This window comes from Falco rusticolus, chromosome Z (assembly GCF_015220075.1).
Source record: "Falco rusticolus isolate bFalRus1 chromosome Z, bFalRus1.pri, whole genome shotgun sequence".
Taxonomy (NCBI): Eukaryota; Metazoa; Chordata; class Aves; order Falconiformes; family Falconidae; genus Falco; species Falco rusticolus.
This window is the reverse complement of record NC_051210.1, coordinates 82,829,771-82,849,110: the sequence shown is the minus strand read 5'-3', so window position 1 is coordinate 82,849,110 and position 19,340 is coordinate 82,829,771. Positions and strand designations below refer to the sequence as shown.

General features: G+C 46.4%; 1 protein-coding gene across 1 annotated transcript in view; it reads right to left on the bottom strand.

Annotated features, from left to right (window-relative positions):
* The window catches only part of DCC (DCC netrin 1 receptor), a 133,667-nt gene extending 123,078 nt beyond the window's left edge, over positions 1-10,589 (bottom strand). The window contains exons 1-2 of the mRNA XM_037372664.1: positions 10,572-10,589; positions 9,267-9,405 (exon numbers count right to left, since the gene is read on the bottom strand). Coding sequence (XP_037228561.1) covers positions 9,267-9,405; positions 10,572-10,589 — 157 coding nt within the window. The remainder of the gene's footprint in view (positions 1-9,266; positions 9,406-10,571) is intronic.
* Between the last annotated feature and the right edge of the window lie 8,751 nt (positions 10,590-19,340).

The following is a 19,340-nucleotide window of genomic DNA, read 5'->3' as shown; positions in this document are numbered from 1 at the left end:
GTTACATCAAATATTTCTCTCGGAAAGAAAAAGAGCGCAGATTTTACACCTAGTTTATAATCTGATCACAACTGTGCAAGCTAATCCAGGTGGCACTTCAGAGGCCCCCCAGGGAGAGGAAAAACAAATGCATCTGTTCATTTCTTCCCATTTTTGATAGACCTATTAATAAGTCCTTCAAACAGCCAGTCAGCAGGCCCCCTGCAGTGACACCAACTACTTGAATTCAGTTATTTGTTATAAACTTGTTCAGAAATAAACAAGAACATGCTACAATTTCTCTGGCTTTTTTTTTGTTTTGTTTTGTTTTTTCTCCCACTAAAGTGTATTTCAGAACCTATATAACATACAGACAGAGGGGGTTATTCCTCTCTCAGTAGCACCAGTGCACCTCTTTTTACAAGGATGCCGGAGAGGGAAACAGAACTGAACATCTGGGTTTAGATATTATTTAAAAAGACAGTGCTTTACACTAAGGCTTTGCTTGTTGTTGTATGTAATATAATCCATACCTGGTTTTATACAACCAATCCTGATAAATAGACTTTAATACCGAAAGGGGACTAACAGCTATCAACACATGGTCTTGCAAAGATGCCCCATGAGGCATTAATGAGAGGGTTTGGCACCCACAGCTTTAAATACAATAAGTTGTTCTGACACAGGGGTTTTCTTCCACCTTAAAAGTTTCCTTAATCTTACGCTCTCCCTAGCTATAGCCGTAGGAAAATCCTGTCTGGCGCGGGCGCTCAGCATCTGCATGGTTGGACAGACCGTTAGCAACTATTTATTGACAGCTTTCTGCCTGTTTTCCACTCCACGTCTGTGTATTTCTTTCCAACACGCTTGTGTGACAACAGTTCAAATGTATATCCCTCCGGCTGATGGCAAATATTACTTCAACCGTTGCGGAACCGAGAGTTTTAAAAATAAGTCGGTGCCACATCAACTGCCTGATACAAACCTGAAGCTTTATCTTCATTTTCAGAGAAATAATGCCTGCCTGCTCACCTGAGCTACTAACAGTTGAAAAGCAGAGACGTAGGTTTTGCTTACAGAAAGGTGGCCCTGAATTTGTAAAGAGCGAGCTGGAAAAGGATCATTGCAAGTAGCCGACTGAAGAATAGTTTGCAATGTGATGTATTAGGGAAAATGAGAGAAAATGATTTTTTGGGCGTATAAGGATGAATATATCAAGTCGAAGAAGAGTCGTTTAACACATTTTGATATGATATTAACAAGAGCACTAGGGCAAAATCATGCTCATTGCAGCTGTCCACACATTCGGTTTGATTCAGCAAAGATCTACAAGAATTATCTGAGACCTGAAATACCCTAGAGATCAAATACATTAATTTTATTTAAACAAGCGTACTGTTAAGAAGCGCTAGGATTTTTATCTCTTGTTATTTGCAGGAGGAAGGACTTCTGGCCATAGGGAATAATGTAATACGCAAGGAACCCTCCTGCAGCAGGACCCCGGCATGCCTTTCTGTGCACCTCCTTCAGCCTTCACCCCAAATTGCTGCGGGACATACACCACCAAGCAGGATGTATACAGAAGTATTTCTGTCAATCACTTATTCTTGCCAAAACTTTCACCAGAATGAACTGGTGAAATTGTATGTACAGCATAGAGGTGGATATCTCCCCTCTTCCAGTGTAAAGCCACTCCCCGTTGCCCTGTCACTACAGGTCCTGGTACAAAGCCCCTCTCCAGCTTTCCTGGTGGCCCCTTCAGGTGCTGGAAGGTCTCCCTGGAGTCTTCTCCTCTCCAGGCTGAATCACCCCAGCTCTCCCAGCCTGTCCTCAGGGTGGGGACGATTGGTGCAGACCGGCTGCACATCACGCTCTGGAAGAAGCAGCTCCATACACGATGAGGAGTCATCTCTGACCTTAACATCTATGAACCTTAAATCACGCAACAGGCACTAATATGTCATTCAAGGAAAGGACTGTAGCAAGTCGTGCAAATGATGCTTTTCCCCGAATATTTTAAGCAGCCCTGGCCAGACAGGTACTCTGCTGGAAGCTGTCTAGTCACGTCTCTATTCAATGAACAAATCCCCAAAGTGCAACACTCGGTAGCATCCTCAGCGCACAATGCTATTTAAGGATTTAGGTCAGTCAGAGCTAAGTCATTTGTCAGTGCTAATAAGAAAATAGTATTTTAAACAGAGGCTACAAACCAGCAAAAGTAACAATAGCTAACCAGGAGGGACATGCTGGCAGCACAGTCCCATGTTAATACTGTCGTCTTTCATGAAAGCTCTGTGGATCATAAAAAGAAAAAAAAAAAAAAAAGAAAGGGCGGGGAGGGGGGGAGGGGGGGGGGGAGGGCTGGAGGGGGCCGGAAATAGAAAAAATACGTGTTTGAATCACAATCGTCTGAAAACTCAAGATTGCTTGGACCCAGAGGTGCAGCCAAACAAGCAGCAAGGAACACAGAAATTCTTCCTCCCTTTAGGGATCTCAACCCACAGAGATTCACGGCTGGAGAAAGTCCAGGGTAAGCACCAGCCCCAGGTCCTAAAAGCAGCAACCACATCTCTGGACCATTTCAAATTGAACCGTGGCAAGATAAGCAAAGATACACATTCAAGGAATATAGAAAACCAACTTGACATCATGCATTTTAACCACCCAGCCCTGCCTGTCCATCAGAGCAGATGGGGCCTGTCCAGGCTGGGGGACACGAGCATCCCCGGCTGCAGGACCCCCATCCCCTCCTCAGCTCCATCCCGACCTGCCAGTGCTCCCCACCCAAAGCATCGTCTCCCAAAGCTGGGTCTCCGATAGCTCTCCAGATCAGCAGCTTTAGAAACCAGGTGGTATCTCTAGTACAGGGACTACTCTTTATTTGTTTCCATGCTGCCCATACCAGCACAAAGTCAGTTTACTGGTATGGCAGCAGCATCACCTGGAACATCTCATCTCCCTCATACGGACCAGATGACACTGCTCACAATCACATTTTTCACTTGGAAAAATACCAGACAGAAAACTCTCTCTGTGGTATACTTGGTATTGCAAAGAGTAAGAAAAGAGAGATTTTGGGAGGCTTCAGAATTAGCCAGATCTGGCAAATGCCGCTATCTTCCAGAAAAGCCTGTTAGCACTGGAGAATATTTGCCCTTGTTTGAAAGCAAAGCAGAACTGCTCAGGGCCCGCGATTCTCAAAAGTGATTCCTCCTTTCTCTCTCCTCTTTCCTGGGCAGTGAAGGCTCATCGCAACACTTTAATCACTGCCAGCTTCAACATCTCCTTCTCATTACTGACTCCTAAGTTTTGTCGCTACTACATATTAGTCCCCTATCAGAGAAACTTCTCTTCATGGGTTTTTTTTTTTTGTTTTACTATTTGTTTCTTTTTCTCTTATTTTGATCATTTATCTTTCTCTTATTTTGATTATTTCTCCCTCCCTTATTTTGATTATTTCTCTCTCGCAAACGCTTGTCAGCTAGCCCAGTTCTGTTGCAGACATGACCGTAACTGATGCGTTCCTCCCCTTTTTTTCCAGATCTTCAATCAAAACAAAGAAATCCAGACCTGAGCCAGCATCGAACCCAAGCGCTCCCACAGCAATACTGGGTGCCTTTATTCCTTGCTCACTGTCCAGGCAAGAAGACATTTTGCATTACCGAACCAGACACCCTGACTCAGTATCTGGGAGTTGCAGAAGATCCAGAGTGCTCCCCTGGCAAACCCACCTCCAGTTTTCTATCTTGCTCAAATAAAGAAATTGGATGCACCTGGTAAAACTTGATTTTGGTTTATTATTCACAGCGGAATTATACCACTCGAAATTAGAGCAGAACTTGTTTCACCTAGCATTAGCTGTGCAGTAAGCAACGAACAGAGACAGATGCATCCAGGGATAACTCGGCACCTTCGTCTCAGCACCGGGTGACTCGGTGGTGGAAGAAGCCTCAGATATACTGGAGAAGCCTTGCTGCAGGTTGGACCAGGTCTAAAGGTAGGGGAGATGAGCCAAACTGTGGCAGACTTACTGATGGGATGAAGGTTCATACGGCAAGAAACTCACATTTGCAGGGTATTTTTGGTTGGGGTATTTTTTTTTTTTCTTTTTTTATAGACTCACAGAATGGGTTGGGTTGGAAGGGACCTTCATGTCCCTCTAGTTCAACCCCCTGCCAGGAGCAGGGACAGCTTCAATGGGATTAGGTTGCTCAGGGCACTGTCCACACTAACCTTGGATGTTCCCAGGGATGGGGCATCGGGCACCTCTCTGTGCCACCTGTGCCAGTGCCTCACCACCCTCACAGTAAAGAATTTCTTCCTTCTCTTGAGTCCGAATTTCACCTCTTTTAGTCTAAACCCATTCCTCCTTGCCCCATCGCTAAAGGCCCTAGAAAAAACTCTTTCCCTGTCTTTCTTCTAAGCCCCCTTTAGGTGCTGGGCGGTGCTTGAAGGTCTCCCCGGAGCCTTCTCTTCTCCAGGCTGGACAACCCCAACTCTCCCAGCAGAGGAGCTCCCATCACTGACAATCCCCCGTGGCCTCCTCTGGCCCCGCTCCAGCAGGTCCATGTCCTCCCTGTGCTGAGGACCCCCGAGCTGGACGCAGCGCTGCAGGGGGGTCTCACCAGAGCGGGGCAGAGGGGCAGAGCCCTCTCCCTTGACTGGCGGCCACGCTGCCCGGGATGCAGCCCAGGGCACTGGGGGCTTTCTGGGCTGCAAGCGCACATCGCTGGGTCAAATCCAGCTTCTCATCCACCAGCACCCCCAAGTCCTTCTCCATCTGGTGAAATTAGAACTTCTCTCAGTTTCTATCTGGTGACATTGAAAAAATAATATATTTTTAGTTGCCCATCAGCTGAAGCCATGTCCTTTGTGGTTTTGCTGGCTGGCTGTCCTTTAGTTGTAGAGCAGAATGGTCCAGAACGAATGAGACAGCTGAGCAAGACCCCTGAGCACCTCGCTGCAGCGACCTGGGAGGCAATGACCCTAGGGGCAAGAGGGACAGGTCCCCAGCTCAATAAATGCCAAAACAAGTACGCTGGGTCACCGAGCCTTGCACCAACTCCAGCCATCAAACCTTCCAAAGGACATTTCGATACCACCTGCACCTTTTCCCAGAAGGTTTTGGGGTTGACACACCAAAAATCTTTTGGGAAATTCCTGTGGAGTTCTTACAGAGAAGAGGAGGAGGAGGGAAACAGCCCAGAATTCTTCCAAACAAATAAAGATGAACTGGACTGCTACCGACATCCGAAAAACTTCACACGCTGTCCCCTGTGCCCATCGGAACATCAGTCTTCAGTTAGTACTTCAAAAAAACCCCAACGCATTCCTATTATAGCCATGGATAGAAATTATATTTAAATCGAGTATTTGGGAAGCACGAAGTCATATTGTCTGCCAATTGCTGGGATTAAATGTATTTGATAAATTCATGAGCATGATAGCTCAAAGCATTTCTGAAATGGCACGCAGCTTGGCCAAAATGCTATCTGAGCTGTATTTTAAACTGAAAATTAAGCATTAAAGATACAGTATGTTCCTTGATCTGGTGCATGCTGTCAGGGGTCCACAGCAGCTGGAGATGCCACACTAAAACCCTTTGATTGGGGTGCATTTCTCAGACTATAGATTACGTCTCAGAGTTTCATGGAAAATTTCTGCCCTGCAGGAACTAATAGCACAGGCTTTTTTTTTTTTTTTTTTGCTTTTTGCTTTTTTTTTTTTTAATGCAACTACATACCCTGTTGTACCCTATACAGCAAAGGATTGGCGTGGAAAAAGTAACCTGTTCACGCACATGCACAGTCTGAAGAGGAAGGAAGACCTAAAAAGGCACCTGTCATTTTTACACAAAGGAAGGGAAGGCAGAGCGATATTCAGGAGTTTTTCCTCCCATTTTTGATGTTTGCTTCTGCTCCCAACCAGCTTTCAGCAAAGCAGCACGGGAGTTGCTGCCCTTTGAGAGCATCCCAGCTCCTTGCCCAGGGGCTGCCCTCTGAGTTTGGCTCCCCATGTGACGATAAACCACCAGAAACCTCCACGGACTGAGATGCGAAAACAACACGAAGCAAAGACTGAAGGGAGCTGGTCAGGACAGGCAAGGTGCTCTTTGTCATGGCTCTGTCTGGTGGCAAAAGTCCCGGGCAGGAGCGGAGAACGGTGACCAGCTCCTGCCCCTCCAACAGCAGCAGTCTCAGAATGATGAGGCTGCTAATTCTAAATTGAAGCTGGAGGATGGGTTGCAATACAAAAGGCACAGCGGGGCAGCCTGGAGAGCTGCTCTCCTCCCTGGGGATGCTGAGGGATGCAGGACTAAAACCTGCCCAAACCCCAGATGTGGTGTATATGGGCAACTAAAGGCTTTCTCCTTCCTTCATCTCTCACCTAATAAAGCAGGACAGATTAAATGTCTTTGTCCCTCCTCCACGCTGGCTGTTAGCTCACCCATGAAGGAGTGATTTCTTGCTGGTTTGCTGGTTTATTGCACATCCTTCTAGCAGAAGGGACCTTAACCCCGGGCAAGGTCTCTGCGTGGTCCCATAAAAGAAGAAATTGCAGCAAGTTCTGGTGCCCTGCAGACTTGCTCTCTCCGCACCCTCCTCTCCTTCTCGGGACAGCCAGGACCACCACCACCTTGGCCAAAGCCTGGCTCTCTCACTGTGACCCTTTGATGCTCTTTTTTTGTCCAGGAGACCAAAGTGGTTTCAGGCAGAGCCAGAATTAACCAAGATGACAACAAGGTATCCTTAAAGGGATTTTCTTCTTTTACACCTGCTCCAAAAAGACCAGGCTGGGAGAGCTGCAGCCAACCGACTTCTTTGCACAACAGACTTCTGCTTAAATAAAGAAGAAAAAATAAATACTGTCTTTTTCCACGTTCCTGAAACAAGGCCACCTGTGCACACTCCTGTTTTCTGGAATAGTCTCATGCAAACCTTCTCGTTAGCAGTGATTTTCATTCACAGAGAGGTGAAGTGTTTGAAACACTTGCAGAGGATAATTTTCAGGCTCATGAATAACAATCTCTCCCTTTCTCACTTATGGTGGTGACATTTAAAACCAAAGTGGAGTACAGGGCCGCAGTTCTACACTTCACAGTGTGAATTAAATCTACATACATTATGCAAAATATTCATTTTCACTTGTTTTCCTTTTGTTTTTATAATTATAAGTGTGAAGTAATTTATTCTGCCAAGATCCCGCCTGTATTACAGGGGAAAAATTAATTTGCTGGGTAGACATAAGCAGCACTCAAAAAAAAATATTGCAGAGGTGTCAAACGTACAATAACAGCGCCAACTGAGCTGTGGGTCTTGCTGATGGATCCCACTGAAGATACAGCCCAGAATAACACAGATTAAACAAGCAATGAGGTTCACCAGCTCCCTCGCTTGGGGTTCCCCACACCTCCCCCCCCCCCCCCCCCCCCCAATTTCATTCTTCACGGGGTCTATTTACAGGCTCTCCTCCAGCACCCTGCAGCAATGAGCTTATTTCTTTTGGAATTAAACTTAGGGCAGGATGGCTCAGCCTTTTTAAAATGAAAGCACTGCTCCTCCTGACCCCACAGCCTCACTGCTCGGCTGAAGCCCCCCCCTCCTTTCAGACCACGCTTCCTCCACCGGTGCTGGTGGGCAAGGAGATGTGGGGGACCTGCAGAGCCCAGGGTGATTCAGAGTGGCAGCTGGGAGTGGGTGGAGGTGACACAGGAGTATCCCTTGCCCAGGGGATGTCACCAACCCATGCGTGACCCAGGGACACCTGCAAAAGTGTTCCGCAGTGATGAACCCCTAAACAAATACCAGAACTTCTCCAGGGAATGATACATCACCACTCCCCGCCCCCCGCTGCTTTTCTCCAGGACCTGTATAGATCCTACTAATGCTGCCCAGAAATTGGTATTTTCACATGACCAGGTGCAGCATTCAGAAGCAACTGGGTCACCAGAGAGAAAATTGCCATTCCCACCCCCATACAACAACAACCTCAGCCCTTTTGTGTAGAACTGTCAACTTTGGAATAAAATTAGATAAACATAGGCATATATATACACACACACACACACACACACACATATATATCCCTATATTAATGAAGGGATAACTCTCAGTCATGGTCACCCAGGCTCTCCATTCAATTTTTTTTTTTCCCTAGAATCAATCTGGAGCACGGAAAGGAACAGCATCAAAATTTTTATGTGATGGAGGTGCGGGCCATGTGCTGTTTCCAAATGTGCTTGTTAGCACAGGTTATCTGCCACACAAGTTTAACAAACCCAGCTGAGGCCCACGGCAACATAATCCTTGCCTATTCCCTGATTTTATACTCCCATGTAAAAGTAAGTGGTTTTTATTTTTTTCCCAGGAAAGTGATCTATAATGATGTAAACCCTGGCCAGGGCCACCCAAACTCCCATACCTTGCTTTATCAGCATGAATGGAAAAAAGAAGTTGTCCAAATTTCTATCAGAAGGAAAATTAGCTGTTTATAAATCCCACTTTAAGAGTTTATTCGCCACCTCTTACATCCATTTAAACAAAACGTTGGGATGAAAAAAAAACCCTCTGGCTGTGGGGCTCAGAAGGAGCTGGCACATCCCTGAAGCCTCTGGAGTCTGGCTAAGGGCTGGCTTCTGCCTGACGAACTCTCACCAACCCTGCTGAAAATTTTTTTCCTTCATTTTCACGGCTTTTACACTTTTGTAGCCCAAATGACTCCCACAAAGTTATTCTTGTTTTAACCAGGTGTGGGGCTCAGGCTCAGTGCCTCCAAGAAGAGTCAAGCGGGCTCAGATGCAAAGAAGTGCTTTCTGAATGCAAACTAAAATTCAATTTCTCTCCCAAAGCCTGCAAGCCACGGGAGCATGGCACCAGCTCGGGGAAGGATGCTGGGGCAGCTGCTGTGATGAGCGGAGATTGAAGCCCTGGCACCTTTGCTACCCCTGTGTTTAAAGCACAAGGAGAAATGCTCCTGCCATAAAGTTGTGCCTGTTGAAAAGCTGAAAGGCTACACCTGTGCCCAAGTTAAAGAGAAAATAGAGAAGACGACTGTCCTCATCGCTAGACACAGGAATAACGAACCGAACCAATTATCCTTGGAGATGAACACAGCTCAGAGGGTACCGCTGCAGGCACGTAGCAAACCCCTCATTTCAACCTCGCATGTTCAACAACCTCCTCGCTTCACTGCTCTTCTGAAATACGGTGACAGAAGGAAAAAAGCCTGATGATTGCCCCCCATAGACACTACCTGCCCACCCTGGTCCCCCCTCTGTCCCTGCTCACCATCCGAAAGCGTGGTGACTGTCACATCCTCAGTGGAGACGCCAGGGCCATAGCGGTTGTAGGCGAGGAAGCGCAGGGTGTACTCGGTGAACTTCTTCAGCCCCTCCAGGCGGTACGACAGCCCGTCCACCTCGACGTTCTAAAACACAGAGACGATAAAGCGAGGGGAAATGTGACCAGCCAGCGGCACGGCTGCACCGGGGGATGAGCGGATTAGAGGCGAGCTTTTCGCTCTTTGACGAGGAGAGCTAAATCCCTATTTAAGTTGATAGAAAAGGCAATTTGTAACAGAGTGCCTTGTTACAGCTCGGTTCTTGGCACTCGGTCCCAGCCCTGCCCACGGTGTCAGGATGGAGGTGATTTCAGCGCCTAAGAGTAGTGATGGAGTTACTTAGGGCACAGGAGCAAAGGTGGGTCTTTTTCTGGTTAAGCCAGTTGCTGCCACTCCACAGGTACGTGACGGGGAAAGAAGAAAATAAAGGCAAATAGCCAAAGGGGAACTTGGGAGAAAAGGAGGAAGCAAAATAAAGCCAGCACAGAAAAAACGGGGACGGCATAAAACATCCCACAAGACTAGTGAAGCACCTGCCCAATGCCTGTGGTTATCACGTGCTATTCGGTCAGAAAAAAAAAGACAAAACATTTTCTTTCCTGCCCTGTGCTTAGGCAAAAACCTACTCAGGCGGTACCCTACCTGCAGAGCTCACCTCCGCCGCGACTACTACACTCCTATCAAATCCCGGTTAACAAACAGCTGGTGGGAAGCCCCTGAGCAGTTTGCAACCCGCAGAAAGCAAAGTTGTTTGTTTGCCACTCGAAAGCCCGTGCTCCTGGCAGAGTCAGGAATGCAATGAATTGCACAGCATCAACACCTATTTTTACTATAAGCATCTGTCAGTCTGGAGAGAAAACGCATCATTTCTAGCCTGGATCCGTATTACTTTACTCTCCTACTTGAAAGAAGTTAAAAAAAGGCAACTAAAAATAGATAGTGTACAAAGATCCCGTGTACAAACAGCCGTTAATGTTTCTGCACAATGCAAAGGGGCAGCCTAAAAGGGCTTTCCATGCTCTTTGGCATCATTCTGGAATTTCAGCGTGAAGCTGAGGAATGGTTGCTATAGAGCAGGCTGCCTCTTCTACCCCCAGAACCCATTTTATACTGTTGGAAATCTATTTTACTCGAGCTGCTTCTTTTATCGCTGGCCTGTGCAACGTTTGCTACCTAACCTGGAGGATTCATCTGTAAAACCTCTCACCCTGAGCCCTTACAGTGCTCTGAAGACCTGCAGATGCACTGGGTACCTCCTTTTCACCTGTCATCACTCACCTGCTCTTTCCCAGTCGCTGTCTCTGTACAGAAGAGCCTGTAGCCTTGAATGGGGCCGTTTGCATACACCGGGGGATCCCAGGAGACGAGAATCGAGGTAGGTGAGGTAGACACAGCCCGCAGGTTTTCCACTGGCCCGGGAACTTGCACTGCACGGAGAGGAAAGGATGGTGTGAAAAGTCCATTCCCGCATCGCCCACCACTGCATTCCAACCCAGCCAGGACACAGATCCCCACAGCTCCGGGGGGATGCCTATACCATACACCTCCGACTCCAGAACAAAACCACAACAGGGATGACCAACCCATGGAAAATACACGGCGGAAAGTCTGTTGCAGATTTAGCACCATAAGTACATGATATACTGAAAAGGGTTGCTCCATCTAGGCTGCATCCCTGCACCTTTGGCTCAGAGGGTGGACTCCATCTCAAAATTGAATTTCTGGGGAACAGCACAAATACCCAATGCACGCAACCGACGTGTTTACATAATGGTAGCAGGAAATCGGAGACATGCCAATCCGCTCACCCCAGCTGGAGCAAAAGGCTGCCATTTGAAAAACCCACAGGCAAACACCAGAAAACCACCAGAAAAACAAACAAACAAAAAATCACACAGAAAAACACAGTGAACACACCACCCGACACAACCCAAGTTATCTGACAGCCCACGAACCGTGAGCCCAAAGCTGCTTTCCAGCGAGGCACCGCTTCGTTGTGCGTCTTTCTCTCCCAGCTCTGCGTATGCCAGCTTGACGCTATTAAATTATTAAATGGATTTGGTGCACTGCAGCAGGCTTTGGTTACTTTTAGCAAGCAATTAGTCTTCCAAATCCCTGTTAGCTTCTGCTTATTTTGCACGTGTACCTGTTTCTGCTATCTGTTTAGACTCCTCTGTGCATTGCTCCGTTTTAGCCGCCCGAGGAACCACGGAGGACACCTGAGATGAAGCATTAAGGGCAGTCCTTGGCACACTCAAACAACCAAGGGAGCCCACAGAAGCCGGGCTCCAGGCTGGTAGCCCCTCAATTTAGCAGAGGCATGAGACTGCTCCAGCAAAGCCAACCTGGGAGCACGGAGTAAGGCGATGGGTTGGGGCAGGAGATGTCATACAGCTCTTCACGTACAGCCCTGGGGTCTGGGCTGATCTGGGAGCTGACCTGCTTTGGGCAGGGGCTGGACCAGAAACCTCTCATCACCTGCAAACCCTAACTTGCCCTTAAAAGTTACACCTCCCTGGTGTAAGCTCCAATATTCATTATGTAGTTGGTGATATTCATTCCATAATATTCATTACGGAAACTGCAGGACTGTAACAAACCCATCTTTGAAACCAAACAACAATACAAGTGTTAAAATATTCCATCCTTGAAACTCTAAGCTGGTTTGATTAGTTCTGAGAATACAGAGGTTTGCAATAGGTTTAGCCTGAAGTAGGGATCATTTGAAATGCAAAATTTAGATTGCCTTGACAGCGGATCATGCGGTGGGTGAAGCAGTACACAACTCCTCCTCAAATGGCAACACAAAACAATCCCTTATCATTGGTAAGGAAGCCATAAGAAGTCACTTTTTGTTATCCAGGCTGTATCTTCAAGTGCTCTAATTTCACCCCGGAATGCACCTTATCATGCATCAACTACATCACCCTTTCAGATGTCAGCTGAAATCACTTCCTAAAATGAAAGAGCTAAAAAAGCTTAATAAACTCCAATGACTACCAGCAGTCTTTCCCCAGAAGATCTCCCTGCACGTCTCCACTGGACCTAAACCCAGTGACACCCAATGCTGGGAGCTTATCTGTGCCTTCATCTTGAACTCGAGCAAAACTGGAGGGAAAAAAAAAAGAATAACTGCGGCAAAAATGTAAAGGTCGAGCAGAAGGTTATTTCTGAAGATCTTCAACACCAAATCGTAGCTTTTTACTTTGAATAGGGAGTGTGCTGTGGCATAAAACAAACTCACAAGCTATTGTGCAACTGGCAGATAACAGAATTACAGCTCCTACAACAGGCTTTCCACAAAGTTACATCCCCATTACCAGCCGGTTTCACGCTAACAGCTCCCTTTTGTAAACCGGTACGTGCGTGGCAAGCAGCGATAGCTCAGGACCGCCTGACCCTGCGCTGCCCGGATCCGTCCCTCACCCGCATTTATATATTTTATGTATTTTTATTTCCTTGGCCCAGCTTTCCCATTCATTCCGTTTCAGTTCGTCTGACAAGCATTCTAATGTGCTTAAGGCCTCCGTATTTTCAGCACACGCAAAGCATTTCATAATCTCTCCTGATCCCTTTTGTCAAATAATCATCTCGTGAAAATTGGCATTAAGTTTTAAATCTTTCCCTAAATTCTTCTTTTTCTAAATAGCACAGAGGCCCTAGATCTGCTTTACATTCCATTAAAACAAGACATTAAATCATGTTTCTTCTGGAGTCAGCCTTTTACAACAAACAGCCTCCTTGCTCGAAGAAAAAAGGATAAAGGAACGAGGGCAGGCAGAGGACTGATGCATTTTCTTTTACCATGGGCTCCACGTTAATGCTGCGATATATTCCGAGAATCACTGCTCCTCTGAGAACACCCTTCTGCTCCCACAAAGAGCTTGGTTCAGTGCCTCAGCCTGCTTCATCAACACAAGCCACTGCAACTGCTGGCACAGTTTGCTGCTGCCCTCACAGCTGCCAGGTCTGGGGCGATGTGGTGGCATGAGCCCTATTCAGCAGCAGCAAAAGCAATCAGGCCCAAAGTCGGAAATGCTCGAACGCTTTGATTTCTTCCTTCCTCTGCTGGTTTTAGAAGGATGCAGTCAGTGCCCTTCTGCTACTGCTGACGGGAGCTGTCAGGGTGGTGGATCTCCCAGTACCGGCTGGAGAGCTGCATCCAGGGCTGTACGGGGACAACGCGCCTCGGGCCGCCCCGGAAGTGGTACTTACCATGGGTGCCTGATATATACCTTGATTTTAGGTATATATTACCGTTTATAGATCCACATTACGTATCTATTGGGTATATATCAATATTACTATAGATCTACATTAGGTATCTATTGGGTATACATTATTATTACTATAGATCTACATTAGGCATCTATTTGATATATATTAATATTACTATAGATCTACATTACGTATCTATTGGGTATACATCAATATTACCATAGATCTACATTACATTATCTGTTGGGTATATATATTATTACTATAGATCTACATTAGGTATCTATTGGGTATATATTATTATTATTACTATAGATCTACATTGTATCTATTTGGTATATATTAATATTACTATAGATCTATATTAGTTATCTATTGGGTATATATTATTATTACTATAGATCTATATTAGGCATCTATTTGGCATATATTATATATTACTATAGATCTATATTAGGTATTTATTGTGTATATATTACTGTAGATCTAGATTAGGTATCTATTTGGTATATACTAATATTACTATAGATCTCTGTTAGATATCTATTGGGTATCTATTACTATTACTATAGATCTCTATTAGGTATCTACGGTGTATATATTATTATTATTATAGATCTATATTAGGTATCTATTGGGTTTCTATTACTATTACTATAGATCTGTATTAGGTATCTATTGGGTGTATATATTATTATTTTATATATATCTATGTATGATGTATTATTGCAGAGATAACTACCTGTGTTCCTAACATACTCACTGCAGAGCAGTACTGGCGTGTTTCTAATCCCAGCAAAGAGGGCTGTCCTCCACGTAAATGGTTATGTCTTGCTTTTCATCTTCCAGCAGTTCTCAAACCTTACGGACTACAGGCTATTTTGGGAGCTGAGCACCTGCCAGCGGTCCATACAAACCCAAAGAGGTCACATGCAGGTGGGAGTAGAGAAAGGGCCTCCAGAGAATGTCCGTAACTCATTCCCTCTCTCCATCTTACAAAGCAGGGCTGCACGTCCATGTCCTGACCTGGCTGCTGATGCACCACACACAAGGGCAAGCCGGGAGCCCCTGGCAGGAGGAATGATGCTCAGATCTATCCCTCTGTAGTACGAGCTGAGTCGATGCAGCTTGACATTGGGGTCAGCAGACCACAGCTTCAAGTGGGCAACAGCTGCTGGGAAGACCCAGCCACTTGTAGGGTCTGAGGGCTTGAAGACCTCTAGTAACCCTGAAAAGCTGGATTTGTTGTAGGAGCATGAAGGGCAGGCAGCTCTGTGTGCCGGCGAAAGCATCTCCTTACTGAGAGACTCCAGTATTGACCACGCTCATTTTTAGTTGCATAAAACAAGAGCTCCATGTAGTCAACTGCTCCTCCAAACCTGCAGAAAAACAATTCCTACACTCACCAGCCCTCACTGCTCTTGCACAGAGAGTTCCTCTTTGCTAGCGTTCAGTTCAACTGCTGATAGTAAGAGCTAATAAGATACAAGCAAGATCCAAGTGCCTGAAATAGGAATGTAGGCGAAAATCGCTCAGCAACTGCCTAAACGTGCTAAATCTCTTTCTCAAACTTGACATTTTTCCAGCTTTCTGAAGCTCTGCCTTCTGCACCTCAGGCCACCCTGCCTGTGCCAGTGGGAAACTGGCTCAATGCCGAAGCCCTGCTGGAGACCAGGGAGAGGAGCACCTCAACTCCCTGAGCACAGCTCTGGCACCCAGAGAGTTGTTACCCCAAGACTGCTGCTTTAAGCTCCATCTCAAGCCACTGACCTTCCCTCCGAGCTATTGACGGGCTCCAGCCTTGAGCTCTAAGGTGCAGCGATGCAGAAAGATGCACAGCAGCCTTTGGACAAGAAAGCAGAGTCCTCAAGACCATCTAGAATCCGAATGCCTGCATATGAGGTGAAAGGATCATGGTCCTGCTTGTTTTCTCTCTCCTCCTGGTCCCAGGGGTCTCGACGTTGGCTGTCCATAGTCCAAACCAACCTCCAGCCTAACAGCCACGACGCTCCTGCACCCAGTGCGCCGTTCAAGGCGTTCACGCTCTGAATCCTTTCAGGTAGAACAGAGCATGAAACCTTTGCGTTCAACCTTCCCAGGAGAGAGCACGTTCCACCAAGTACGTACCACCATGCTTTTAGAAGGAACACAACCCCACTTAGTCCAACTCAACGTTTGTAAAGGCATACGCCTGTTAATTCTGAGCGAGGCTTCCCTGCTCTCCCGCTCCGTGTTGGGCTAGCCATCTCCATCATGAAAGCTGCTCCTTAAAAACATTTTTCTTAGTGATTCATTCTTCTCTATAATGAGAGGCAATTATTAAAATGTTCTTGTTATTACATTTCTCTTTCCGTTTAAGCAGCTGGTTCTGTGCTGATCTGCACTGAAAACATTTCAAACATAAAACATATATGAAGCCACTTACAGTTATTGATAATAGAATGCGTGCTTTGATTGCACCTTTGATATTCCCCCTCCCCCCCTCCTTTCTCTGTAGTTAACAGCTCTAACGATATTTCATTAAAATATGGTTCCATCCTGCACAGAAAAATGCAACTTCAGAGAGCCTGCAGACAGTGTAATTATTAACACAGGGAAACCTGCTTCTCTGGGCTGGACACGCTCTGGAGATGTGACAGTTGTCTGGCAGGACTGCCCTGGACACCTCCAGTGCTATCCACAAAAGCCGGTGTTGGAATCAGCTTTTGGAAGTTGCTGTCATTTATATTTTCACCGAGTCTTCTGGTTTTCATTGCTTTGCCCTTTAACTCTTCATGCGGTGCCCAGCTGTGCCCCAGAGATGGATGCGTGAGTCTAATATTCTTTGATTTGTTAAGGAACATGGGACCAGGGATGGTACCCAGAAAGTGATGCGATGGAGGTGGCTCAGCTCCAAACTCTGCAGCGAAGGGAAAGTGCCTCATGGGAGCTGACTTTACCAGAGGAGGTCTGGGAATGCAGCTTTCTCCACCCTCCTGATGTGGAAGGACTGAGCCTCTGCGGGAGGACGGGGAGCTCAGGGCACCCGTGCATCGTCAGACACCCTGAATGTGTCACAGTGCCACAATACAAATGCTAGAAAGTTTGGACCAAGAGGCAGGTGGGAGTATGGTGGTATCTTTTGGTAACCAGTGATGGGACGTGTGGGAATGGCTCAAAGCTGCACCAGGGCAGGTTCAGACTGGATTGAGGAAGCATTTCTTCACCGAAAGGGTGGTCAAATCCTAGAACAAGCTTCCTGGAGAGGTGCTCAACACCCAGAGCTTGTCAGTGATCAAGAAGTCTTTGGACAATGCCCCTCAGAACATGCTTTAATTTTTGGTCAGCCCTGAAGCGGTCAGGCAGTTGGGCCAGATGATTGTTGGAGGTCCCTTCCAACTGAAATAGTCTATTTTAATTACGGCCAAATAAATCCTTGGCCAGAAATGGGTAAAACAGTGGCCAGCAGAAGCATCTCAACACCTGTATGGGCACTTCATTAATAACGAAACTTCATAAAAGTTACAAATATAAAATATATATGTGAACATAATATAATAGTTTATATACATGATATCAGATAATAAAGTACCTTCAGCACCCAGCATTTTCACTCCCCTGCTTACTTTGCCTGACTTCCAAACATTTCAGCATGGATCCACAGTGCACTGTTCTCAGAACTGAGCTGTTTGTAACCAACCTGTTAGCCCTGCTACTAAACCCTGAAAGAGAACCATATTTTAATTGGTTTCCTACTATTATTTTTACCCAGTAGTGAGGGGCTATATTTGCGGCAGGAAAGCCACAAGACTGCGGATGGAGAAAGAGGTAGTCTACTGTAATGGTTTGTACAGGGGAGAAAATCTCTCTGCGCATCCAAATGTATTAGGATTTCACTGGTGTCGATAAGCAATCTGAAAGCAAATAAGAGATGCAAACATCAACACTAAAAGAACATCACCAGCGTAGAAAGAGGGAATAGGCTGCAGTCAATGAGATGAATTCATTTCGAAAACAAGCTTTTGTTACAAAACCCATCTGCTTCTGGGTGCCTACGCATGTCCTGCATTTGTTTGCAGATGAAAAATGGAAGGAAAACCTTACTGAATGGCAGGGCATTTACAACGGCTGGAGGCTCCACTATGCACTTAGGCGAAATGATAGCATCCGCAGAACTAAAAAGCAACTCTTAGTGACTTCAGTAGGGACAGGAATTCAACCTTTCATTTTGAGAAAGAGTGCACAGAAAGATAGGTTACAGCAATCCCGGCTCTGGCTCAGACTTCCAGAGGGAGCTTGGATAAATAATTTAATGCTTTTATGCTTCAATTTCCTTCCCATAAAATGGCATAATAATATATCTCCTACCCATTCTTTATCTTACCTGCTTCTGTTGCAAGATTTCTGGGATAGGAAGAAAGGTCCAAATAAAACAAGGATGAATGCACATCAAACGAAACTGAGACAGAATTTCAATTCCTACATGCAAAGCTATCTTAGAAACGCTCGGCGGCAGCCCATTTTAGAGAACATCCTCCCTTTGACCCTCTCCCAGTGCTGTGCTGGTGCTCCCACACAGGACCAGAGCGGCTACAGCTGAGCACCTCGTACCCTGCTAACCCTGCTAAGGCAGGACTGGTAATGGCAGCAACCAGGACCCTGATGGGAGTTGAGCAGGATGCTTAAGCAAACACCTCTGTGACAAAGTGATGGGCTTGGACATCCCACAGAGACAACCAATCCAGAAAGGGCCAATGGACCTACCTGAATTGTTGGCACTTGCCAAGTTTAGCAGGCTGCAGTGCATCCCTTGCTCAGCTGCAGAGGTTCGAGAGTCCGTCTTCTCTCTCAGGCCTAGTCCCTCCATTACTTTATGTGGATTCCATTACTTACTGGAAATCACCACACAAATTCCATGTGGATTCCATTACTTACTGGAAATCACCACACAAATTCCATGTGGATTCCATTACTTACTGGAAATCACCACACAAATTCCATGTGGATTCCATTACTTACTGGAAATCACAGCACAAACGGCATCGATTGTAATTTAGGTCTCTAGACGTGGCTGCCCTACAGATCAAACCCATCTCCCTATAGGTATAGCTTTGTTTCCGACTCAAAAGTTTCAGACGAGCTTTGTACTGCTGTTCTGTAAAATTGGGTGGCGTTGGCTCCGCTGGAAGCACTGAGCAGGTCTCCTCCCAGTGCCCAAACCGGGTTCGGTGAGGTTTATTTTAGTTCCAGTTCATTACCAGTGTCCTAATAGCCATTGTTTTAGGAAAGCTGTAGGGAGACAAACACATCCCACAGCTCAGTGGAGGTTTTTGGCTGAATCTCACCAGTGCTCTCGTCCAGAGGGACAGTGGGCAGTGCCAAAGCCAAGTGCCAGCCCTGGCTGATGACACGCTGCCCTGCGTCACACTGGTGTTAGTGGGAAGGATGGTCACGCTGCTCGAGCCCTGCAGCACCAAAATGCTCCCTTAGGGATTCAGGGATGAAGGAAACGGAACCCACCTATTCCATAGGCTAAGGTGACATCTTCATTGCTGGCCGCTGCCTCTCTGTGCCCACCCGTACCCCTGAACTGCCAACCTCTCTGCACGCGGGGTACATCCTGCCTTGGCAAGGGGTGCCGAGGCAGGTCCACCATGCCTCTGCACTATTGTTTGCATCAGGGCCCTATAAATATGGAGATTTCATGCATAGGATGCAATGCCTTGATTTGCATAGTTGATTAAGACACGCTTGTCTGTTCAGCGTTTTTCTTTTTGCAGAGAAAAGTGGCTTTAATTTTCTGCTCCTTCTTGGTGAGTCAGTCA